Raw genomic sequence first — 26,773 nt, 5'->3', positions numbered from 1 at the left:
TAGCTTTATCTTATAGAGACACTAGCTTTATCTTATAGACACTAGCTTTGTCTCACAGAGACACTAGCTTTGTCTCATAGAGACACTAGCTTTGTCTTATAGAGACACTAGCTTTATCTTACAGAGACACTAGCTTTGTCTCACAGATACACTAGCTTTGTCTCACAGAGACACTAGCTTTGTCTCACAGAGACACTAGATTTGTCTTATAGAGACACTAGCTTTATCTTACAGAGACACTAGACAAAATACTAGGGATGCCCCGATCACGTTTTTGCCACCGATACCGATCACCGATCGTCTTGAGCCATATCGGCCGATACCGATCCGATACCGATCGTTTTTGATTAATAAAAAAATAAAATAAAATTATATAATTTTTTTATTTTTTTATAAAATATATATATTATATAATTAGACTTGTACTTGTAGTTGTATTATCTGCGAGACAACGCCACCACGCACAAGTCAAAATGCTCGCTATCTCCACTGTCTGTGTGTATACTCTGCTTTGATCAAATCACATTCGGCTCTGCAGATTTACCCTAGGCTCTGCAGATATACCCTACTCCTCAGCTATCCCCGTTAGTGACTGCGACGCAAGCCGGGCTTCGAATATGCATCGAATGAGTGTTATAAGACATTGATATCAGGAGCTGTCTGTAGCTACTGCTAGCCGGAAATATAACGTTAAGACAACGCCTCAGTGAACTATTTTGTTGAATGGGACATTTCGTTTTGAACAGTGAGCTAAGCTAACGTGAGCTAACAGAGGTATCATACACTAGTACTAGATAACTAGACTATTGCTGAGCATTTGTTGATATCAGGAGCTATCAGTAGCTAGCCGGCTAGATACCGTTCAGTTAGACAATGCCTCATCATGTATTAAACTAAAAGTGAATAGTTGACTGGGTCATTTTGTAACGGTAGCTAACGTTAGCTCATGGAGGTCCCGTCCCACTAGACTAGACTAGACCCGTGTTTACATGCGTGCGGAGGAGCTGGAGGAGGAGCAGACGCGCAGCACTGTGTGCAGCTCCCGGTGTCTGAGACAGAACTCAGCGAGTGAGATCTGTTTTGACGATCGGCGAAAATAAAGCATTATCACCGATCACCGATCACATATTTATACTGATTATCGGCCGATAACGATCGGTGGCCGATCGATCGGGGCATCCCTACAAAATACTGTATTAGACCTTTTACTAGGATGCACCGATATGAAAATTGGCCACCGATACCGATACCGATTGTTCAACTAACACAATCGGCCGATACCGATACCGATACTTGTGGCAGAAATTAAGTATTTGTAATTCTTTTTAATATATATATATATATATATATTTTTTTTAATTTAATGAAACTACTGTATATTTGTATGTGTATGTTTGTATTTGTAGGCCTCTTTACTTACTTAAAAAAAGGAAACATCAAGAAATATGTTTATGGTATCACTCTCCCAGTATCGTCTGGCGGCCTGCAGCGGGATACTATTTTCTCAACCAGAGCTTTCAACCAATGCAATGGAACCATTCTGGCGGCCTGCAGCGGGATACTATTCTCTCAACCAGAGCTTTCAACCAATGCAATGGAACCATTTTGATTGACAGTCGATTCGGCCAATTACGCCACACCGCTAGCACCCACCTCCTGCTGTTCTTACCACCAATCGGCAAGCGTTTATTCATTTTCTACTTCGGGGGCATGCCGCCATTGATCTGCTTGCGAGTCAAACTCAGAACCACAACAAGCTAATACGTTAGCTGCCCGGCAGTGCCCGCCGACCAGCGCGCTCCACAAGATGGCCAAACGAGACACAATGATTTTACTGCAACAAATGTTATAATAAAACAAAGCCTTTCTATACATTTGTCTGGTTGAAAACTTTATTAACAGATTGCAGAATGTGTAGTTGGGTACGGAATGAGCAACGGAATGGAACCGAGCTATGAACGGCTTGCTTGCTATCTTCGGGTAAATACTATGCTGATGTAATTGAACGTGTAACTAACTATATAACGTTAATGCCACAAAACGAATGTTTGTGTCATTTTAACAGCAGATACTTTCTTAAATGCCATCCTCCCGACAGAGCGGTGTTGATGGGGAGCTCTGATGGGTTCGCTTGGTTGTGTTATTAGCATTGAACAGCTAACCGAAAGCTAGCGTTAACTAATGTTAATAATAATATGCTGATGTTATTGTCCGTGTAACACTAACTATATAACGTTAATGCCACAAAACGAATGCCTTGTTAATCATAAGTAGTAACTTTGATGCAGTAGCTTGTGTGTGTGTGTGGGGGACGGCGGGCGTTGTGCAGGTCGCGAGTGAACTTTTTTTTTTGCCTTTTGACGCTACACAAATTGATGGTTATTTATCGGCGACTGCTATCGGCACATTTGAGCTTATCGGCCGATAGGCCGATAGCAGTCAACAAGGCACTTATCGGCCGATACCGATACCCGACCGATATATCGGTGCACCCCTACCTTTTACACAGACTATATACCCTTTGGTTTATCATGATGAGAATAGGTCCAACTGTACATGTCTCGCTGACACTATGCCACGGAAAACCAATAGAATGGTCTCGCTTACCTGTGTGAGAGAGAGAGAGAGAGACCTTAGCTCTGTGGTCAGACCAGAGGACCAGACTGGAGGAGGCATCACTGCCTCCCCCCCCCCCCTCCAACCCACAGAGGAGGAGAAAAGGACATGGGAAGAGGGAGGCTTGAATGGAAGAGAGAGAGAGGGAGAGAGAGAGAGAGAGAGAGAGAGAGAGAGAGAGAGAGAGAGAGAGAGAGAGAGAGAGAGAGAGAGAGAGAGAGAGAGAGAGATCGCCTGACATACTGAGCATTACTATAATTGGCTTTCCTACATGATAGGACAGAGGAAATAATAATGTCATTTTATTTACAGGCTCTCTCTCTATCTCTCTATCTCTATCTCTCTCTCTCACACTCTCTCCCTCTCTGCTGAAACACACACACTCACACGCCGAGCAGGTCAGTGACACACACTGATCAGGGCTGTCTGAAGCCATCAGGGGTGAGTGGCGGGGAACGGAGAGGCCGGTGACAAACCGGAGCGGGGAGAGGGGAAATAAGACTGCCACGCCAGGCCTGCCGTTTTGAAGGGCCCACTAAGCGGTGTGTGTGTGTGTGTGTGTGTGTGTGTGTGTGTGTGAGAGAGTGAGAGAGAAGGGGGGGGGGGGGGGGGAGAAAAGCCCTCAGCACCCACCTCCGGTCGGGAATAGAGCGCTCTGGCCGGTGCCAGGCGTGCTGAGGTAAATCAGCGGAGCGAGGGCTGGCGGAATTGGACATTAGCACCGCAAATGAGCGTCGGGTATTGCCCTCTTCTCGGAGACAACATGAATAAATAAGGAAGGGGTTGAGAGGGGGCAAGCGTATGTGTGTGTGTGTGCGTGTGTGTGTGTGTGTGTGTGTGTGTGTGTGTGTGTGTGTGTGTGTGTGTGTGTGTGTGTGTGTGTGTGTGTGTGTGTGTGTGTGTGCGTGTGTGCGTGTGTGTGTGTGTGTGTGTGTGTGTGTGTGTGTGTGTGTGTGTGTGTGTGTGTGTGTGTGAGAGACCGTGTTGTGTTGTTTAGAGCATGGTGTCGTGTCACTTAAAGATATTTTTTTCTTCTTCATGTTATTTCCTCCAGCGGGTTTGGTTTGACACCAGCCGAGCCATACGGACCCGACCGCGGCAGACAGATTGCGTTTGAAGTGGCAGATGAATGAAGAAGAAGAAATGAGGAGGGAGGGGGGGCTCTTTTTTTTGTGTCGTCTTTTTTCAGACCCCTTAACAATTGCTGACGTGTTACGTTGAGCGTCGTTTCCTACTTATTTGTGGCATTGCATCAACCTGCCTTGCCAAATCTCAGGTGAAAGATTGTAATGCTGTGTGTGTGTGTGTGTGTGTGTGTGTGTGTGTGTGTGTGTGTGTGTGTGTGTGTGTGTGTGTGTGTGTGTGTGTGTGTGTGTGTGTGTGTGTGTGTGTGTGTGTGTGTGTGTGTGTGTGTGTGTGTGTGTGTGTGTGTGTGTGTGTGTGTGTGTGTGTGTGTGTGTGTGTGTGTGTGTGTGTGTGTGTGTGTGTGTGCGTGTGTGTGTCATTGCATTCTAGCCAACACCAGATTATAGATCACATCCAGAATTCAGTTTAACTCCATTATCCATTGTCCAAAAAAGGGTTAAACTTTAAAAGTGGAAATGTGTGTGTGTGTGTGTGTGTGTGTGTGTGTGTGTGTGTGTGTGTGTGTGTGTGTGTGTGTGTGTGTGTGTGTGTGTGTGTGTGTGTGTGTGTGTGTGTGTGTGTGTGTGTGTGTGTGTGTGTGTGTGTGTGTGTGTGTGTGTGTGTGAGCTGAATTGAATGCTTTTAACATACAATGGAAATGTATGTCTTCCTGGTTGAGAGCTCCTCAGGGTAGAAAGAGTATTGAGAGTAGAATAAAATTTGGTTTGTAGGTTTTGGTATTTTCATAGGCGATGTTGACAATAAAATGACACTGACCTGATCCTTTAAAGGAACACGCCAACATTTTGGGAAATGAGCTTATTGTCTTCTCCAGAGAGAGACAAGAAGATAGATACCAGTTTCCGCTCTGTGCGTTTAGTAGAAAGCGACCTGGCTGCACGTTAGCCTAGCTTAGCACAATGAATTGAAGCGGACATGGCCGGTTAGCCTAGGCATTGTCCAACTAACACCTCTCCCGAAGGCTAACCGGCCATGTCCTCTTCCATTCATTGTGCTAAGCTAGGCTAACATGCTGCCAGATTTTGGCCTACTCTCCTCCAAAGCCAGGAACCAGAGAAGTAAGACTCAAACTTGTGATGTCATCAGGTATAAAGTCTGGAACTGCTCCACCGACAATGAATGGGAGACCCACAGAATGTTTGTTTTTAGTTTTTATACCCAATTGAGCTTTAGTAGTAGTGATAGTAGTTCTAAAACACAAAACTAATTTAGTCTTACAGAGCATTACGTCCACGGAGCCTGTGGCCCTTCTGACAGAACAGGATCTCCGTTAGACCGGCTTTAGGTTCTTTCTTTCTCTCCTGTACCTCTGATCCAGGACCAGTTTCAAACACTTGGTGACACATGTGTAGGGATGGGTACCGAATTCGGTACTTTTAAAGGTACTTACCGAAACACGTCGATACTACCGAGTATCGATTCACGTGAGATACCGTTGTCAGTACTGTAAAGAAAAAAGTATAATAATAATAATTTACTTTTTTTTTATTATTTTTTTACTTTTTTATTTTCATGTCAGCGTTCACACGCACAATATACGCTTACCTAGGATTTGATTTGATTCAACAACAAAGCAGTCGGGGCAATGGCAAGCCAAAAACGGTCGAAAGTGTAGTTATTTGAAGTTTGGATTTTTTTTCCACAACTGAGGTAGGTAGATTACATTTTTAGATACTAAAGTACCGAAAAAAGGTACCGTTGGGTACCAGTATCGATTCACAGGTACCGGTACCGTATCGGTTCAAATGTGAACGGTACCCATCCCTACACATGTGTGCCGCTTCATATTGAGGGTCTTTGGAAAAAAATACTTGAAAGGGCTTATTTTGAGGAGAAGGTTATCGGCCTTAAGTGGCGATTTTGGGATGGATACATCATCACTTGTAATGGGCTATAGACCGATTTGTAATCCCTGTGAGGAAAGGGGAGCCAAGTGTTGAGGCCACGTGTTGAGGTTTCATGGAAGCACAGTTAGGGAATAAACAGAGCTATTTCTGTTAGCTGGTTTTCCCCCCAAGATAAAGACTCTTTTTCTTTCTTTACCATCTTCTTTGTGAGAGAGGATCAGCTGACCTGCTGCTGCAAGTTTATTTCGAAGTGATTTCTTAATTAGACGCCCATAGACGCCCATAGTTTCCCATAGAGGCGAAACCTACACGCAGGCAACCAGCCAGTCAGCAACACACGAGAATTGGTTCACGTGTATTGGTTAATTCATATTATAGAAATGAATTTGGTCCAAAGCGTTTCCTTTTTGAGTAAAGGGAATCAAGGTAGGCTATGAATGACATTTTCACAACAGCATGGCATGTTGATTATTTGCGATGGTGAGGCAGTAGGCATGTATTGTTGTATCGCTAAATATGGAGTCTCGGGGTCTATCGACCGCTACACATAAACACACACACATACACAAACACACGTTTTATGGCGCCCACAAGCAGCCCTGGCTTCCTCCACGAAGCTAGGCATTTAGGGGAAGACATCTCTTCATCCTGTTGCAAATTGTGCACTTAAACATTTTTGTAAATAAGGAAACGCTATGAAATTCATAATTTTGTTCAAGTAGAGCTTTCCTTTTTAAGGTTTAATTTTGTCCTTTTAGATTGAATAATTACAGTACTGTATATCCACCCGTCTACATATTGATCATATGCAGTTACACATTTTATCTTACTGTACCTGGCTTGTTGTTCCATAATAAAAATAAATGTAGTTCATACCACAAAACTGGACATCACTGGGACAACCCAACCAACCGTTCCTTCATTCGTCCAATATTTAACCATCGAGGGCTGGCCCTCACTTCCGATGATGTCGAGGTGCAAGAAAAGGTAAAATACACAATAAAAAGATACAATATAAAGAGACCAATCAATTAAAACAAGTACAAGTACACATTGAAACTGAAGGGTTTGTGATTGTGGATTGAAACTGTCCGAAAACCTGTTCCACCCGACGGGACCGGATCCGGTCCCAAAATGGCATCTGGTCATAAATTCATATTTTTCCGAGTGATGCAAAAAATTTGCAAACATATTCAAGTATTAACATCACTAACATGTCACAAAAGCATGTAGAATGTATATTATCATCAATACGTTAGTTTAGCAATAGGTTAAAAGTGCCATTAGATAGTTTTAAGTTTTCGATTTACTGAAGTCTACTGCGAGACGGCGACCATTTTGAAAATTTTAACCATGGGAATTGTAGTTTTTTTGCTGCCATTTTGTGGAGGGCCTCTATAGACCACTACACTTCCGTGTTACATTGGAATCGGGGAGGAGATTGCGGGGGGAGCAAATTAATGAATGTGGATGAGAGCCGTGATGTAAGTGGTTGCAGCTACGGCTGTGGGGGTGCTAGAGACATGATCGAATAGACTTGTATGCAACTGAATCTCCTGAACACGGCGCAACCCATTCCTAATCGATCCGAACTAAATCGGCAGAGAAAAAGCCCATTTTTAAGCACCTATTCCCCATGCACATGCACAGATTGCCCACGGATTGTGACGCCACGCACACCGGCCCTGGACTGTTCCATCAGAAGGGGAGCTTCGGTAGCCAGTGTCCTTTCAGCCGAACAGGATAATGAAACAATGATCCCACTAAATGGCCAGACGTGTCTTATGGCGACATCTACAATTACCTCATTGAGTCTCCAGGTAGACTAATGTTTATAATAAAAAAGTACAGTACATTACAGTAGATATCATTATCTGTTCTTATGCACGCCTGGTGATACTAAATCCAAATTGAACTCGGGCATTTGAAAGATAATATCAGGGCTGTACAGTGCGACGAGCTCGTCGCAAATTGCCCCTTTAATTGGCCGTTGCGATTGGTAAATAATATTTGGGGGCGGGCTTGCAAGTAGGGATTTCAAGCCTTGCATTCGCATTTCACTCCTAAATTATCCAAGCCGTGTGATGACGCCACTCACGCGAGCTGAGCACTCAGGTATGAGAGTGGGGAAAATCGATTGAGCACTCTGATAGACTGGCTGACTGTCTGATTTAGCTATGTCTATGAAGAAAAGTAAAGTTAGTATTGCTTCATATTTTCGACGCATTCCACCTCCTAGTGAGCCGTCGAATGAAAATGTGACCGTCGAGAACATTGAGCCAGCAGTGGCAGTAGCCACCACCGCAGACCTGCCTTTGTACTAGGGTTGGATGCAGTTCCCTGTTGGTCAGTCTGTGTCTGTTATTCCATCTTCTTCTGCTCTGTTTAACGTTATACACTTCAAATAGTGCAGCATGTTTGAGAGTGCTCCCTTGACTGAGAGGATGGCTAGAGGATGGCCGGAACCACGAGAACTTTTATTAAACATTCTATTAAACATTCTGATATTTCCACGGGTCTCGTGCAGTGGTCTCGTGCCACTGTCAACTAAAGCGAGCACTCGGAAGACACACACCGTTTGACAGTGATATGCGCACTGACAGTCGGCGCAGTTGACATTTTCCAAGTGGGGGAAAATAAATCCTCTTCGTCCCGACTGTGTCCCGGCCCCGTGGAGGATTTTTCTTCATCCCAAATACATATTTTATTTCCCCCGGGACGACGGGACGGTGTTAGTCTCAAGCCCTGTCGTCGTATACCATTATCGATCCCCAGGTACTGGTTCAAATGTGAACGGTACCCAACCCTAACTGTTCAAAACGAAACGTCCCATTAAACTAAATAGTTCAGATAGCTCCTGATATCAATGTCTTATAACACTGAGTCGATGCGTATTCGAGCTGAGGGCACGCTGAATATAGTCAATAGGGTCCAGCTGCAGCGCCGGAGAATCCTGGCCGTAGCATCCTGGCCGTAGCTGGAGGCTACAGTATAGGGTCCAGCTGCAGCTCCGGAGAATCCTGGCCGTAGCTGGAGGCTACTCGAGTACACACAGACAGTGGAGCTGGTTGCATATAGCGAGCATTTTGACTTGTTGCGTGGTGGCGATGTCTCGCAGATAATACAACTACAAGTATGATTATATAATATATATATTTTATTAAAAAAAAATTATATAAAATTATTTTTTTTATTTTTTTTTAAATCAAAAACAATCGATATAAATAATGGTAAAATTGTTATTTAAAAATGTGCCCCTAAAAAATATTTTTTGCCCCTAAATTTCTCATTTAGGGGCAAGTGTGCCCCTAGTGAAAAAGCTTAGCGTACAGCCCTGAATATATGTATATATAAATGTGCGAATTGGCTATAATAAGGTAATTTATAAGCCTCCTATTCTATATTCTATAATAATATTTCAAATTGCATTGGTCCGGATCGGAGAATTCAGTACTGTATCTACAGAACCTTCTGTTTAATCATGTTCCCTTTATTAATTTCTCAAGAAGGTACTGAACGAGATCAGTGGCAGTTTTTTATGATTGGTCATTATTAGCATGGTGTTATTCACTGTCAAAGATGCAAAGAAAAATCATAATTCATATTCTCCTTTGTTTCATCACAATTTAAGCAAGCCTAGTAATAGACACAATATTTCTGACACTGTGAATACATTCCCTGAGGTCCATAGATGGTCTAGATACCAAGAATATGCAAATGGACCTTGTAGAAGTGGAGCAATATTCCATCTACCTAGGTATATATTTTAGGCGGATTTTCACCACGGGTGGAACAGGTTAATAGAGTATTGACTTTTAGGGTGCGTTGTAGAAGGTTCCATGTCATTCCGAGCTCCGATACAGAGCGGAGGGGCTCGCAGTCTTTCCCAGCTCTCTACAGACTGGAGGCAGTCTTTCCCAGCCCTCTACAGACTGGAGGCAGTCTTTCCCAGCTCTCTACAGACTGGAGGCAGTCTTTCCCAGCTCTCTACAGTCTGGAGGCAGTCTTTCCCAGCTCTCTACAGTCTGGAGGCAGTCTTTACCAGCTCTCTACAGTCTGGAGGCAGTCTTTCCCAGCAGTCTTTCCTGCAGCTCTCTACAGTCTGGAGGCAGTCTTTCCCAGCTCTCTATAGACTGGAGGCAGTCTTTCCCAGCTCTCTACAGACTGGAGGCAGTCTTTCCCAGCTCTCTACAGACTGGAGGCAGTCTTTCCCAGCTCTCTACAGACTGGAGGCAGTCTTTACCAGCTCTCTACAGTCTGGAGGCAGTCTTTACCAGCTCTCTACAGTCTGGAGGCAGTCTTTCCCAGCTCTCTACAGACTGGAGGCAGTCTTTCCCAGCAGTCTTTCCCAGCTCTCTACAGTCTGGACGCAGTCTTTCCCAGCTCTCTATAGACTGGTGAGTTTGATATGTTGCATGAGCAAGGCAGTGTTTGTATGTGTATGTGTGTGTCCACAGTGTTTCCATGGCCATGGCCTGCTATCTCAGGGCTTGGGTGGGGGGGGTGGGAGGTGACAGAGGGTGCTCAGTTGCGTCCTGCCGTGGTATCACCTGTCCACAGTGCGACGTCGTAGGCCCTGGGCACAGTGAAAGTGACAGGCTCCTCTCCCGTCACAGATGGCATCGCTTTCCTCCCACCAGCCGTCATGCATTCCCCCCCACCCCTTCTCTATCCTCCCTCCCCCTTCGTGTCTGACACACAGCCACGCTGACACACACACACATGCGCACGTTCACCCGCACTCACACACCTATGAACGTGCGCGTACAGACCTGGTGACATGAGAAGATGCACATCGTGCTCTCTCTCTCTCTCTATCTCTCTCTCTCTCTCTCTCTCTCTCTCTCTCTCTCTCTCTCTCTCTCTCTCTCTCTCTCTCTCACCCGCTCGCCTCTCCTGGTGTCTTGTTGGACGGTGTTAGAGTTGTTACTTTCTAACATATGCGCACACACACGCACACACACACACACACAGCCACGCACGCTGGCTCACCTCCAGTAGCTAGCCTAAACATAATATCTCCTCTCCTCTCTTTTCAAACTTCCCCCCTCTTCCTCTCATCCTTCCTGACAGCACAAAGTGGGCTTACGCTTTTTGACTGACAACCACAACAGACCCCCCCCCCCCCCCCCCCCCCACACACACACACACACGTTTTTAATCCCCCCCCACCCTCCTTCTCTTCTTCTCTTTTGTTCTGAGTGACGCTGGAAAAGCAGCCGCGTCAGCATCTACCCCCCTTCCCCCCGACCCCCCCATCTCTGATTGTCTTATTAGCCGGCGGTGGCACCCAGAGCTTTTCTGACACAGATGGCGGAGGGAGAGAGGGTAGCAGAGAGGGTAAAGGGGGGGGAAAACTCTGACTTCTGTTTGTTGTTGTTGTTGTCGGTTGCTTCTCGTTGTTGTTTTTCCCCCTCCCTTCCATTCCCCCGACCCACCTCTTCCACGGTTTGTTTGCGTGGACACCGACACCTCAGGCCGACACTGACACGCGGCTGACACTGACGCCTGTCGAGGCAACAGACGGAGGCTGGCAGGGAAAGACTACCGCGTGTGTGGTGTGTGTGTTCGGTTTCCGCTCTTTTTTTATTCTCAGTGAGGCCTGTTTGTCTGTAGCTACTATGACTGCACTGGCTTTCATTAAGAGGCATTTCGCCACTTGTTTGTAATGCAACGCCATCTGCATGGATGGAGAGGAAGGAGACAGGGTGGAGGAGACGAGTAGTGGCAATAGTAAAAAATATTGTGGTTTTTAATTTGTAATACATATGCGATTACATGGTGAGGGCCAAAATAAAATATGGGTCCTGGGCCATGGGCCAAATAACAGGACATTGATTGAAATAAAATAATAACAGTGTCTTAGATCTTATGTCAACATGTTTGTCCTTTTATTTATTGCATTACAGTATATCAAGATCCAATCCGTGCTTTATCCAATAATGTGCATAAAAAAGGCCATATAGAATAATGTTAGAACTCTGGAACCCTTTGGAGGGCACACACACACGCGCGCGCGCACACACTGAGCTGTGTGATGGACCTCCAGTGTTTCTCAGGCAGGCAGCAATAAATGGCACCTCGCAAACATCAGGTATTACGTCCATTCCTATTATGGGATGGAGAACTACACGCTGTTTGAAGCTGACAGCACATCTGGCCGCTCACTGGAGACTCACACTGGCACATCGGACAAGCATCTTATGGGGGCGGATATAGAGAGCTGCCTGAGCGGATCCATCCGTCTTTTTTCCCTCTTCCTCTCTGTGACTCTCTATCAATCCTTCCCTTCCCTTTATTCTCCTTTCACCATCGCTAACGTTTTCATATAAAAATACATGTCTCCGCGCCCTATTGTTGTAGGCTATTGCAAGGAATAGGTGTGTGTTTATGTTGAGTTAATAAACGCATACTGACACAACACGGCTATTTTCACGAGTCTCGATTTATATTATGCTCTCCGTATGACTTGGGTAACGGGAATAGTTTGCTGGCAATAAAAGTCAACAGGCAGCGTTTCAGCATAGACAGATGGCCCGTTCTCATGTTCCATAATTGTCAGTATGTAGGAAGCGGTCTCCTTGTGTCCCTACAGTGGGTGCCCGGGTTCGGTTTGACACCGGCTTTCAAATGAGAGAATTTAGTGTTATTCTGATTTCCAACAATAAAATAACAATTATTATTATTATTATTATTATTATTATTATTATTATTATTATTATTATTATTATTATTATTATTATTATTATTATTATTATTATTATTATTATTATTATTATTATTATTAGTAGTAGTAGTTGTAGTTGTAGTTGTAGTAGTAGTATTAGCATTATTATTATGTTCGACTGCATAACAGATCCTTGAAATGGGGAAGTAATACACAGGTTTTACTTTAGAAAGGAAAATGTTTTTCCCTTTTTACAGTTAGGATATCATATTTCCACAAATTTGAGCTTGTCTATTATTACATACAGTGTGAGGAAAAAAAGGAATACACACGCATACTTGTAATCAGTGAGGGAAACATTGTAAAATAGGTTTTACAGGGATTATAAACGAGGCTTTTCTGATGACACACTAGACGTGAAAGACAAGAGCAGAGAGAGAAAGGCAGACCGACCACCATTTTCTGTAGACGAGGTGCATTTTAAAGATGGACACTGGAGGTTGAGTACGAGTGGAGCACGGCCGGTGACAACATGGCCTGTCATGTCCACCGGCCATTTCCTAACATCATGCTGTGAGGACTTCCACAGCCCGTGCCAACTCATCTCCAGCCAACCGTGGCTTCAGGCTTGGCAAGGCTGGCACAGCTGGTACTTTCATCCACTATCTCTTACTTGTGAATCCCACCGTGTGTGTGTGTGTGTGTGTGTGTGTGTGTGTGTGTGTGTGTGTGTGTGTGTGTGTGTGTGTGTGTGTGTGTGTGTGTGTGTGTGTGTGTGTGTGTGTGTGTGTGTGTGTGTGTGTGTGTGTGTGTGTGTGTGTGTGTGTGTGTGTGTGTGTGTGTGTGTGTGTGTGTGTGTGTGTGTGTGTGTGTGTGTGTGTTTGTGTGTGGCATGTGGGAGGCAAAAGGCAAATCACTGTTATGAACAAGCCTAAGGTCACCTATAGCTAAATAGAAACTGAAATACTTGCGTTAAGCCGCATATGCTGTGGGGTTTGTCTGGCATTTTTATTTACTGGGGTTTGATTGAAATATTGTATTGAAATGCAGAGAATGTAGGCCATTACCTCGCACCTATTTGCATATGGTGTACAATTTATTTATTGTTATTGCCGAGTATATTATCTGGAGAGTGAACATCAAAGCACTACCCTTGAGAGTCTTTAGAGTTTAGTTAATGATGCATATTTTACTGGTTGCTGTTTCATTTAGTTTCCCCTGCTTGTATACAGATCAGAATTTGCCTTCGATTGTATGTGAAGTACTGTATGAAAACAACCCTTACCACATGATTAATATGCATCGTGTCCTTTTGAGAGTTTGTTCCCTGCATCATGTTAAATTTTGCTTATTTTTCTAGTTGTTTTTATTTAACTAAGGGGAAATATTTCTGCAGCACATCTGTGCTCTCTACCCTTGCTGAGCCACACTGTTCAATACCTTCATTACGCCTCGCTGTGAAGGGGACTATCTATCATTGTCAAGATATGGATGTTTGCCACTTTACTACTGCAAAGCTGTGTCCTCTGCCAGGACTATTGACAAAAATCTCTTTGGGATCATTGCACCCACCAACCTCACACACTCAAACGGTTAACCACACTCTGCACGCTGCAGAGACATGTTTTCAAGACAAAGCAAAACATACGGAACCAATGGCATTCACACCTAATGTACCGTTTCTCCTCTCTTCTCTTGTGTTTTTCAGCTTACGGACCTGAGGATGAATTCAAGGCAGATAAGATTGATGAAGAAGAGGAGGAGCAGCTGCAGGACGATGGCCTTTCTCTAGACGGTCAGGACGCGGAGTACCTGTTCAACGATGAGGAGGACGCCAGGGACCGCTTCAGCTGCCACAACTCTCCGCTCAGCAATGGCACTAACCAGGACGCCGGTTACGCCTCTCCACTCAGTGACACCAGTGATCAGCTGGTGGACCTCAAGAGCACTTCCCCCCTCAAGGATGAGGTTGAAGACAAGGTGGATGAGAAGCAGGTTGGGGGTAATGGCCTCTCGCTGCAGGACAGCCCTCTCACAGGACAGCTCTTGCAGGACAGCCTGGCACAAATGAAAGCCGTCTATGCAAACCTGATCTCGGACGCCTCCTGGTCTAGCCTTGCCCTGGACATCTTAGAAGGTAAACAAGCGAACAATGCGAGAGGTAGCAACAGTATTGGGAGCAATCACAAGGGGAGCAATGGCTTCCTTAACAGTGCCAGCAAGGGGAACAGCCATGTGAAGAGCAGCTGTAGTAGCAGTGGTGCTACAGCTCCCTCTAATACAACCACCAGCAGTACTGCCACAAGTATGGCATCAAACAACACCAACCATGGCAATGGCAGCAATGGGAGCTCTGGGAATACAGGAGGTGTAGCCTACGACTGGCACCAGGCAGCTTTAGCCAAGACTCTACAGCATACCCAATACCAACTCCTCCCTGAACCAAGCCTTTTTAGCACAGTACAGCTTTACAGGCAGAACAACAAGCTCTATGGCCCTGTGTTTACAGGAGCGAGCAAGTTCAGGTGCAAGGACTGCAGTGGCGCCTATGACACGCTGGTCGGCCTGACGGTGCACATGAATGAGATGGGCCACTACCGCGACGACAACAAGGACAAAGAGGAGGATAGAGGTAAAAGGTGGTCCAAGCCCCGCAAGCGTTCTCTGATGGAGATGGAAGGCAAGGAAGATGCCCAGAAGGTTCTTAAGTGCATGTACTGTGGACACTCCTTCGAATCCCTGCAAGACCTGAGTGTCCACATGATTAAAACAAAACACTATCAGAAAGTGCCTCTGAAAGAACCGATCCTGGCCTCAAAGCTGGTGTCCTCCAAAAAAAGAGCATTTCAAGACTTGGTAAACCCAAACTCACCAGACTCTGTCACACCTGGCATACCCTTGGGAGAGACCGGCAAAGACCATAAAGTGGTAAATCCTTATGTCACAGTTAATAATCGATATGGTTACCAAAACGGTGCCAGCTATACCTGGCAGTTTGAAGCACGCAAGGCACAGATTCTCAAGTGCATGGAATGCGGCAGCTCACATGACACCTTGCAACAGCTGACGGCCCACATGATGGTCACGGGACACTTTCTCAAAGTGACCAATTCAGCTTCTAAAAAGGGTAAGCAATTGGTGTTTGATCCCATCGTCGAGGAGAAAATCCAATCGATTCCTTTGCCGCCGACCACCACACGACCCCCACCTCCTCCCAATGTGAAGCCACAGTTGGATTCCCACTTGCAACCCTCTACCCCCGAGGAGAAGAAGGAGGGGAAAAAAGAGGAAGAGGCGGAGGTAGAAAAAATGGAGGTGAAGGAACCGGAGAAGAAGGTGAAACAAGAGAAAGAGGATCCATCTGAGAAAAGTGAAAAAGCTGGCAAAGCCGGATCGTACCAGTATCTCAGAGAAGAAGATTTGGAAGAGGCGCCCAAAGGCGGTCTGGACATCCTGAAGTCCTTAGAGAATACAGTGTCAAGTGCAATCAGCAAAGCCCAGACAGGCGCGCCTACCTGGGGCGGGTACCAGAGTATCCATGCTGCCTACCAGCTCGGGTCTCTGAGGTCCATCTTCCATTCAAGTGTCCAGGTTCAGCCGTTGTTCAGCACCAATAGCTTCAAAGCACTATCCTCTGATCCTGGCCCACTGATCCAGTCACCAAACAGCCCCTCTCCGCCTCCCAGTCGCAAGAGCAACGTACTGGCCATGGAGGAATTGGTGGAAAAGGTGACAGGGAAGAGCTCAGTGAAGAAGGAAAGGGAAGAAAAACCCTTAGACAACAAATGTAAACCCAGGTCTGCAGAGTCACCATCGCCTCTTCCTAAGGACAGACATGTGGCACCCATGCCGGAAAACCTTTCCAAGTCAGTGAAAAGCACCGCTACAGAGGACCAGGAGTGTAGAGTTAAAGAAGCAGAGCCGACGGACAGCAAAGCGGACCCACGAGTAAAGAGCGGAACTGATATACCAAAAATGCCAGTCAGCAATGGCTGCAACAGCTTAAGCATTATCACAGATCACTCGTCTGAACAACCTCTTGTGAACCCCCTCAGTGCATTGCAGTCGATCATGAACACCCACTTGGGGAAGGCCTCGAAGGCAGGCACCCCCTTCATAGACCCCATTGCGATGCTGTACAAGTTCAGCAACAACGTGGCAGAAAAGCCCAACAACTCAGCTCAGGTCAAGCAGGTCGAGTCCCTGAACCGATACCATGACACTGATGATGATCAACCCATAGATTTGACAAAATCCAAAAACACCAATGGAAGTACAGCTAATGGTACTTCTATTACACTTAACAGCAATATAAATAGCAGCAACAGACCCATTCTTAATAGTTTTTCAGAGTCTATATCGACACCCTTACGGGAGAACGCACTGATGGATATTTCAGACATGGTGAAAAATCTAACTGGCCGCTTGACACCAAAGTCCTCAACACCGTCTTCTATTTCCGAGAAATCAGATATGGACGGCAGTACTTTTGACGATGGCTTGGATGAACTTTCCCCTATCCAAAGACGCAAAGGCCGACAGTCAAACTGGAATCCCCAGCATCTCCTGATCCTCCAGGCCCAGTTTGCCTCTACCCTGAGGGAAACGCCAGACGGAAAGTGTGTCATCACTGACTTGGGGCCCCAGGAAAGGGTCCATATCTGCAAATTCACGGGTCTCTCCATGACTACTATCTCACATTGGCTGGCCAATGTCAAATACCAGCTAAGGCGGACAGGGGGTACAAAGTTCCTAAAAAACATTGACTCAGGCCAACCCCTGTTTTTGTGTGGTGACTGTGCGTGCCAGTTTAGGACTGCCACCTCCTACATTAACCATTTGGAGTCCCACCTCGGTTTTAGCATGAAGGACCTGTCCAAACTCGCCATAGACTTTATAGGGGAGCAGCAAGCAGTTAGCAGAATAGTGGACAAGACCTTCACCACACTCGGACTTACAGATGAAGACACTGGCTCCATTATATTTCAGTGCAAGCTGTGCAATCGGACCTTTGTGAGCAAGCATGCGATCAAGCTGCACCTTAGCAAAACACATGGGAAGTCACCGGAAGACCATCTCATCTTTGTGAAAGAGGTAGATAAATTGGATAACCACTAAAGGTGGACAAAGCTGATGGCATGACTGATTACTGTTGCACTATATCTCCCAAGCTGCAATCCATCTTTACCGATAGTGCCACCACTCTGTAAAGTATTAATGACAACATGGTTGCTTTAACCAATGCTAATTCATTGGTTTCAGATATATTTCCCTCATGATAAGTTGATGTGAAGCAGAGACGCAAAGCTAAGTAAATGGTATCAGTTGAGTTTTGTGTCGATATGAACATAAAAAAATGCAAATTGGTGAGGCAGTCATGGCACTATTCCGTCACTGACAGATTGCTGCTTTCTTTCTGCACTGCATCTTATCTGAGCCTTCGGAAGAAGTCCAACTGTTGTTTTAAAACTGGACCATGCTCTGATTCTGATCTCTGGTTTTGTTTGATATCTTTGTTGTAGTTGTTTTTTTCCCGTATTTTTTTACATTTCAACACATGATTTGCATATTATATGAGAACAGTTTGTGCATGTATTTCTGTAAAGCAATTAAATGGTTGTTTCATGAATTTTGATCATTGTTGACCAAAATGATATCCCTTGTTGACCAAATTTGGAACACAAAAGTTCATATGAAGGTAAATAGTAAAAAATTATAAAATAATAATAACTATAATGGAAGAATGTGTTCTAAAAAAGAAAAAAAGAAAAGAAAAAGAAAAGAATTAAGATGATTTCAGCACTTTAAGGAAGTGTAAATGGGCAATGAAGTGTAATGGGTTAGAATAATTATACAGTACATCACATGTGGGGGGTTTCAATTCCCCTGAATTTGAGGGACATGTAAAACTTAGCAACTTATTGTTTTGTATTAGCTTGTTAAATTACAGAACGAATGGCAACTTGCATTTCCACAAAAAAAATTGTTAAGCTATTTCAGCATATTCGTTTCTCTAGTATAATATTATTTCATGGTTGTTTCAACATGTACAGTATTTGCTTTGGTACCCAATTTTATTATTGTGTGCGGCTTCAGTTGTAAAATTAATGAAGTTATAATAATTATATGAATAATCAGCAAGTATGTATACATGTATGTCATCATATCTTGCTATTTACAGCTCAGCATTCTTTGTATTGTGTGCATTTTATATTGTTATTTTATAGACAAATATGCGAAATATGTATATAGATAAAACATACTGTAGGACCACAACGTCCTTTTTTCAATGAAGAGTAGGTCCCTCAATGTGGTTTACATGAATACCATACTTGTACAGGCATCTGCTCTGATGCATGGTTCTGTAAATACAATTGAAATAAGCAATGCCCACAAAATGATACATTTCAATGTTTTATCATTAACACTTATTATTCGTGAAAACATTATTTTATCCTCAGTTGTAAAATAAACTCCCCTGGATTAACGTTTGGTGTTGTTTGAGTGATCTTGATAGTGTCTGAAAATCAACCTCACAGGAACAACAGAACTTGCTATTCTTGCCCTTTATTGTTTATATTGTTGTACATACATATATGCTAAAGATACTACATGAAAACATTTTGCTTGATATATGATGTAAAATATGCGATAGGAGCTGTGGCTATTGGGCACTTTGTTTTATGGTTTATGCTGTATCAGCAGGTTTGATTATTTCCCAATTGCACCATTTTTGGTCACTTATAGTCTACTCTACTGGAAAGTAATGCAGGTAGATGTTGCTGTAATTCTCCAATTCCCAAACAGTCCCAAATGAGAACATGGCATCATTAGAATTTATCACCAAGTCATAATTTAACCCTTCAGACGAAAATCCATATACAGTAAGTCGGTTTTGAAAAGTCCAGATGTATGTATTTGCAGCTGTAAAGTCAATGTAAATCACTTGGAGTGTGAATGTTATATATCAACCAAAAGCACTCAACCTCTACTGTCATTCCAATGGCCACAACACTTCAATTTCATAATTATATTTGAAGACATTTTTCATCTGAAAACGATATGGTTTTTCGTCTGAGGTATTCAATTATGCCATTTGTCCTTGTTTAAAATATGTATCTTTATATTTAAGGCAAATTTGGTAGATTAATATAGATACAGATGATATTCCTATTCTACCAGACACATACATTTTGCCCCACTGTATTAGAGTCCTATATAACAATAATGATAAATATTAAACAAGTAAAAGTAAGCCTTAACACCACCAGCAAACCCACAGCTTGAGAATAATCACAACAAAATATGACTTAGCAGATTCATCACATTAGTACCAGCATATATTTCATATGTTAGCATTCAAGATTAGCATTCTCCTCAAGATAGATCATATTTCAATATTGGCCATGAATAAAAGTACTTTCACAGCACAGAGAAGATTCTTCAGACGGACTATTAAGAGAACCTGATGTGAAGCACGTCATCTGCTAATTTGTAATATATACTGTATATATATATATCTATATATATATATACACACAATATGAAACACATACAATTTAAAGAAGAAGTGAGTGAATACCTTTCTGTGTTCAGTGACAGTTATTCATGAACATTAAAATGTTATCCGTCTTGAGGGAAATGCTAATCGTGAGAATATCAAATAAATGCTGGTGCTAATGTGATGAATCTGTAATATTCTGTTGTAATTATTCTCATGGACATTGATGACTACGGCAATGACCAGCACCTTTGAAGAAACGCACAGCCGTGTACAGGACATTACTTTCACTCTGGATAACATTTCAACAACCTTTACTCTTGGTGACACTTTGTTACAGTGCCAATACTTAAAATGATGATAGTTATAAAGGAACCATGCTGCTACCAGTGTTGTAGTACTCAAGTCCAGGACTCGGACTAGGGTAATGGGGACAAACTCTGGCTCTTCTTTGGTGACTCAGACTTGGACTCAGACTTGAACACTGGGGACTCGAGACTCGACTCGGACTCGAGATTTAGTGACTCCTACTACAACACTGGCTGCTACTTGCGGATACACATCGCTGTACCTTGAGGAAATGAGATTTGCATAACTAAATGGATTCTAGCAGGGATTTATGTTGTAGGTGGCGGGCTTCATTTCAGGATGCCAATATTTACCCACTCCAACTCCAATATGGGGTGTTTATGTGTAATTGCAGGGGAAGAAAATGACATGAATGCCTTTAGTAATGCTGTAGGGGATCGGTCTAGGAAGCTGGAACTCTAGCTATTTTACCCAATGGCTGTGCGCTCCAAATCCAAGCGTAGTGACTTTACGTAGTGGTTTACAGATACTCTTTGAATAGAATCTTTATTGTCATTGTTGGTACAACGAAATTGAGTTTGGAGCATCACCACTGGCATACAAACATACTAAATATAGCATGTGCAAAATAATAATGTCAATAATAATAATATAATAATATAGTATCAATGTCCCAATGTCCTCAATAATAATAATATACCATCAATGTCCCAAGTGCAATAGTGCTAGTGCAAATAAATATTACAGTGACAGTCCAGTTGAGTTAATGGATGGGGGGGGGGGGGGGCGTTGACTTGCAATGGATGGAATAGTTACTTCAGTCATACTAGAGCAGAACATTGGGTATGTACTGTACGTCAAAGAAACTCATCAGACTCTTGCACGTGGTTAGAGCTACGCTACAAATAGCATTCAAAACTCCTTTTGTACAATTGAAAAAAAACACCTAGGCAGACTTAAAGGAACACGCCAACATTTTGGGAAATGAGCTTATCATCTTCTCCAGAGAGAGACAAGAAAATAAAAAGCATGTTAGTAGAAAGCATGTTAGCCTAGCTTAGCCCAATGAATGGAAGCAGACATGGCTGGTTAGCCTAGGCATTGTCCAACTAACACCTCTCCCGAAGGCTAACCGGCCATGTTCGCTTCCATTCATTGTGCTAAGCTAAGCTAACATGCAGCCAGATAGCTTTCTACTGAACGCACAGAGAGGAAACTGGTATCTATCTTCTTGTCTCTCTCTGGAGAAGATGGTAAGCTAATTTCCCCAAATGTTGGCGTGTTCCTTTAAGGAAATGATCAGCTGTTTTAGTGTAGAGTGCAGCTCTTATGGGAAGTTCAGTCCATCAACTGAATGTCATAGTAGTGGTGTAATACTGTGTAACAACACAAGCCCGGTCTAGTAGTTATAGATTTTGAGAATTATTTGTCTTCATCAATGAACTTCAACTATATTGTCGCTGAATCACATTATATTCAGGCTGAAAGTATTTGGATGTTTTTTTCTTGTCCTTTTCTTAAAGGTGAAATCTCCTGTAAAACAGAACCTATACATTGTACTGCAGTGGTCTTGGGGACAGTTCTGCCAATATCTACAGTATAGATAACTATCTCCCTAAACAGGAAATCATTGACATTGAATTAGGCCCTGTTTTTTTGGGCTCATATAATTTTTGTTTTATTTAAAAGCGGCTTACAGCTTTAAATTACAAAATGTACCCATATCCTAGTAAAGTGGGCTTGGCTGGATTTCCCCCTCAAACCTCATCAAAGGCTGGAAAGATATCTCCCAACCAACCTGTCGAGCTCCCAATTTGTCCCCTTGTGTTACATGGTATATTAATTAATTCATTACCTTCATTTATTCTCGAAGATACATTGAGGTTATCCTCATTTGTAATGCTGTTGAGATTACAGGCATATTAAAACAGGTAAAAAAAACAAATAAAGACATTGAATAAATAGCACAGAAACACAGATGAGTAAAGAAAGATCAAAGTTTGTAATCATGTTTTTAAATCAGCGTGAGTTGAGTCAGTACTCTGTGGAATTTAAGCTTTAAGTCATTTGAGCTTGTCTGATAGGGTCCATAGTTCCAATCTAGCAACATTGTGATATTATTTCCCGGCAATGGCCTTAAAGCAGTGGTCACCAACCTTTTTAAGCCCAAGATAACTTTTTTCGCAAGTTCTGTTTCGTTATGGATCTCGCTCAGCATCATACTGCACTGTACTTCACTTCGTGCACGAGCACTGAATAAAAAATTCCACCATGTACCTTTACATCCCAACATTCGTCTGGCCACACCCCCATCCGCTTACCTTCATAAGCAGGTGTGTGGTCACCTACTCGCCTCCTTCTTCACTTTCACCACAAGGAAGTGCCTTCGGTAGATCCCCACTTGACGAGGTTGTTAGTAGAAGAAAGTTGGAAAACAAAAGAACGGGAAGATACGTTGACAATGACATCATATCTTTATTTTCTCTCTCACTATTTCGAGGAAATACGGCGATATTGTCTTCGTTACTGGAGTGTCTGGAAGATGATGATCATTCTGACCTTCAACAGCTTTTTCGTATTAGGAGCTCACGCCGCTGACATGCTCCCCAGCTACAGTCCTCCTTGCTGCGGCTGGATGGGGTTGCCCTCCGGCCACACAGCTGGACTGTGGGAAGCACCGACTGTTGTGAGAAGCGGTTGTTTCCAGGATGGGGTACGTACTGTTTTGCTTGCAAGCTCTGGTTGTTGTTGATGCTGTGGGGGTTAGCTGACAATTTACGAAACGGCGACTCCAGGCTGGGGTCCTCTGCTCGGCTTAAACGGCAGTCGGAGGATCTTGGTCTGACGCCCATGATGGTCAATCTAGTGGGCCGCGACCAGGTCCTGGTGAACCCAGGATTCGCGAGCGGATGCTTCTCTGTCCCGTGCAGGCCCCACCTTTCATATAAAAATGAAAGTATACCCTAACGAGGAAATGTGGGCATAGGATCTTCTTTATCGGGAGTTCCATGCTCAAAGTCGGCTGCAGCCCGAAATGGGAACTGTGCTGGCCCCGCTGTATGTCTGGATCACCGTTGAAAACTGTGTTTGACATTCTTTTTCTTTTCCCTCTTAGGGGAGGGACTTGGACAGCGGCATGTCTGAAGTGTGGCTTGTTATGTCGTTGTGTACAGTTCAGGTGATAGCTGCTTAGCTGGCGTGCTAGTTGTGGCCTACTGTGTTAGCCAGTCAGCTGTTAGCTGCGGCGCTAGCCCGCTGTGTTTACCAGGCTAGTAAACGTTAGCTTGTTGCTATCAGTCGGATAGCTGCTTAGCTGGCGTGCTAGTTGTGGCCTACTGTGTTAGCCAGTCAGCTGTTAGCTGCGGCGTTAGCTCGCTGTGTTACCAGGCTAGTAAACGTCAGTCGGACGGCTGTTAGCTTAATGCTACACTGTTGAACGTTTTCTATGACTATAACATGCCTTAAACACTCTGACTACGACGTCATCTTTGACAGAGGATGTTAGTCGAACCTACACCGGGAGCCCTTCCAGCGAGGACTGCGTCAACATGGAGAAACGTAGCGGCTGGGTGGCGCAGCTATGCTACCCTCGTCGCCGACACAGGAGATGCTGTGTTCAACTTCGGTGTCCCGTTAGCCAGATTGCAGTTCTCTTGGCCTGCGCTCAGGGTAGGAAGTCAAGTCAAGAGTCAAGTCAAGAGTTTTAATTGTCACGGCATACAGGTATACAATGAAATGCGGGTGGTCTTGCCCGCAACGATGTGCAATACAGTGGTACATATAATAGAATCAAAAGAAGAAAACAACATTGTGCAGTAACAGGTAGCAGGTAACATGGAGTGACAAAAAATTTCTCGGTATCTGTACATAGTTATTTACAGAGCATGTGGGACATGCTAGTTAGCTTTGGTAGTGCAATACACTGTTCCTGTTATTCTAATTTAAAGTGTCCTTTCCTTTGGCCATAAGTGTGCGTGTGTGCGACATGAGTGTGTGCCCGCTCATATTAAAGTGTTAAGTGGCTGCTCGTGTGTGAGCGTGCACAGTGTGCGTGTCGTGTGTGTGTTCATGTGTGCTTGTGTGTGGACAGTTCAATGTTCTGAGCACTCAATGTTCATTGTTCATGGCTCTGATGGCCTGGGGGAAGAAGCTGAGCCTAAGCCGCTCTGTCCTAGTAGCTGGGGTTCGCAGGCGTCTGCCTGACCTCAGCAGCTGAAACAGGCTGTTATTGGGGTGGTGAGGGTCTTTCATTATCCTGCAGGCTCTGGATTTGCACCTCTTGTTGTATAGAACCTGCAGGGGGGGTAGTGCAATACCCGTGGTACGCTCGGCTGAGCGCACCACTCTCTGTAGGGCCTTCTTGTCCTGTGCCGTGCTGTTTCCATACCAGGCAGTGATGTTTCCGGTCAGGATGCTCTCTACAGCTCCTGAGTAGAAGGACTGGAGTATCTTCCCCGATACTCTGAACTTCCTTAACTGTCTCAGGTGGTAGAGACGCTGTTTCGCCTTCTTTACTTTACCCGACCGGACTTTAAACCGGACTTTAAACACTTCTTCTTTCCTTCCCTTCTAAATGTTTTGTAATAACGATGTTTTCCAAAACGTGTGTTGCTGCAATACATTGAGGATACGACGCGTGTTGTGTGTGAATTGTCTTGTCACTGGTATAGCTTCTCTCTCCATAGAAATCGGGTTGTTGTTTACATGTGTAAAAATGATCTGGTTAGTTGTGATGAGAACATGTGTGTTCATGTAACGTGAACTCACAACTAAGGGGGTTAATTAACCTATGAAGCTATGCTTAGTGACATGTGATTGAGGAATGAATTCTTTTCTCAGCCTGTAATGACAATGAACAGTGTGTTCACATATTAACAGGGTTACCTGTTCAACTTGGTCGTATCAAGGGTAAGGAAGGAGGGGTGGTCCCCCCGGTTTCCCTGGGGCTTCCCCACCCTCCTCTCAGACATGTTGTTTATGATGTAACCTTCTGCTTAATTGCTGGGGTTGTGCTTTCCGCTTGAGAAACTATTTTTTCCTAAAGAAAAGATTGTTTGGTCACTTATCATGTGTGCTTGGGGGACCGTCTGGGTGGCGCCCTCTTTTCATGTTTTAGATCGACACGCATACCTACCCCCTCTTCTGGAGTGGGCATGTCGGCGTGGTTAGGACACGGGACTGGTCTGGTCGCGCTGGTCCAGGTCAGTTAAACCCGTTGTCCGCCGGGGATGCAGATCTGCTGTTCTGGTACCCTGAGGGACTTGTGCTTTTTTGGGGGGGGAAAATGCCGGGTCGGCCCGGGTGTCACAGGGTTAGGCGTTTTGGAGACCCTTTGTTGGGTACTCTTTTGTACCTGGCACTATCATAAGGGGCTGGTTCTCCTTTCTTCGCTCCTCTCTCACGCATGGCGAAGAGGGGGCTGTTAGGGTGGTCTTCTGGACCTCCTCTGGTAACCCTGTGTGCTTCCCGTGCCGCCGGGCCTGGTCCGAAGTTAAGTTTCGCTGATACCGTAGGCCTGGGATAACCCTTTTTTGAAAACTGAAGCACTTGTACTGCGGTATAGCCTGTGTATACCCGCAGGTGTGTTTTGGAGTTTTTTCTTGAGGGGTTATAGGAACAACCACCGTCTGTACCGAGAGGGTAGTTGATTCCCTGGTATGTTGGAGCAGAGTCAACTTCCGGGTTACCCGGTTGAGTGTGCCCATGCACGTTCATGACGTCTGCCAATCATGTCAGCCTTCTCTGCCTCGACCCCTCTGGGTGGGTTTTTTTTAATGGAGGCTTTGTCATGGTGATCAACAACGCCAGCATACGCCCCTTCCGCCGGGGGGGCTGTTTTCAGCTGACTCCTTTGGCGCCTGTCTCGTCCGCAGTGCTCCAGGCTCAGGTTACAGCCTGCTGCCTGGTTTCCCCGGTGCGCTGCCTGCTTCCGTTGGTTAACCTTTTTGAGTGCTTACGGCCATGCTGACTGCTTGTGTTTCAGTGTCAGTGTGCCAGGCGGTGTGCTATTGGGGGGAAAGGGCCCGCTCTTGGAGGGGCCTTATCCAAATACGCTGGCGATGTGGGGGGCGGTTTCACTAGGTGACCGCCTGGTGGTGTCTTGATGCCTGTGCGTTGAGTTGCTTGAGTTCCTCTTCGCACGGTCGGATCCGTCTCCCTCCCGTAAGCCTCCAATAGGGGGGGTATCCTCCATTAGGGAGGGTCGGGGGGGCTCGGTCCTCCCCGGTCTGATTGTTGTGGGGGGCCTCAGCGGGGTACATTTGTCGGGCTATGGCTCTCGCTCAGCCTCCCTTGTGCAGTATAATACTGAGCGAGATCCATAACGAAACAGAACGTAAGGTTATGTATATAACCAAGTTCTGTGAGTTATGGTGACGCTCAGCATCAGACGCCGCTGCGGCCCTTGATCTCGCCTTGTGGTGAAAGTTTGGGAAGGAGGCGAGTAGATGACCACACACCTGCTTATGAAGGTAAGCGGATGGGGGTGTGGCCAGACGAATGTTGGGATGTAAAGGTACATGGTGGAATTTTTTATTCAGGGCTCGTGCACGAAGTGAAGTACAGTGCAGTATGATGCTGAGCGTCACCATAACTCACAGAACTTGGTTATATACATAACCTTACGATCTACCTATTGAAGCATTGAGAGAAAAAGACAGCCAAGATTGTACTTTAAACTAAATTACT

At 44.6% G+C, this 26,773-nt stretch overlaps 1 protein-coding gene across 1 annotated transcript in view; it reads left to right on the top strand.

Moving 5' to 3' along the window:
* Positions 1-18,687, top strand: part of LOC311227226 (teashirt homolog 1-like) — a 55,298-nt gene extending 36,611 nt beyond the window's left edge. The window contains exon 3 of the mRNA XM_084312796.1: positions 13,985-18,687. Coding sequence (XP_084168922.1) covers positions 13,985-17,394 — 3,410 coding nt within the window. The 3' untranslated portion in view covers positions 17,395-18,687. The remainder of the gene's footprint in view (positions 1-13,984) is intronic.
* Positions 18,688-26,773: the final 8,086 nt, after the last annotated feature.

Source organism: Notolepis coatsorum, assembly GCF_963971535.1.
Source record: "Notolepis coatsorum genome assembly, chromosome: 4".
In the NCBI taxonomy this organism is placed as follows: Eukaryota; Metazoa; Chordata; class Actinopteri; order Aulopiformes; family Paralepididae; genus Notolepis; species Notolepis coatsorum.
Note: the sequence above shows the minus strand (reverse complement) of the source record. Positions and strands in the feature narration are given on the sequence as shown.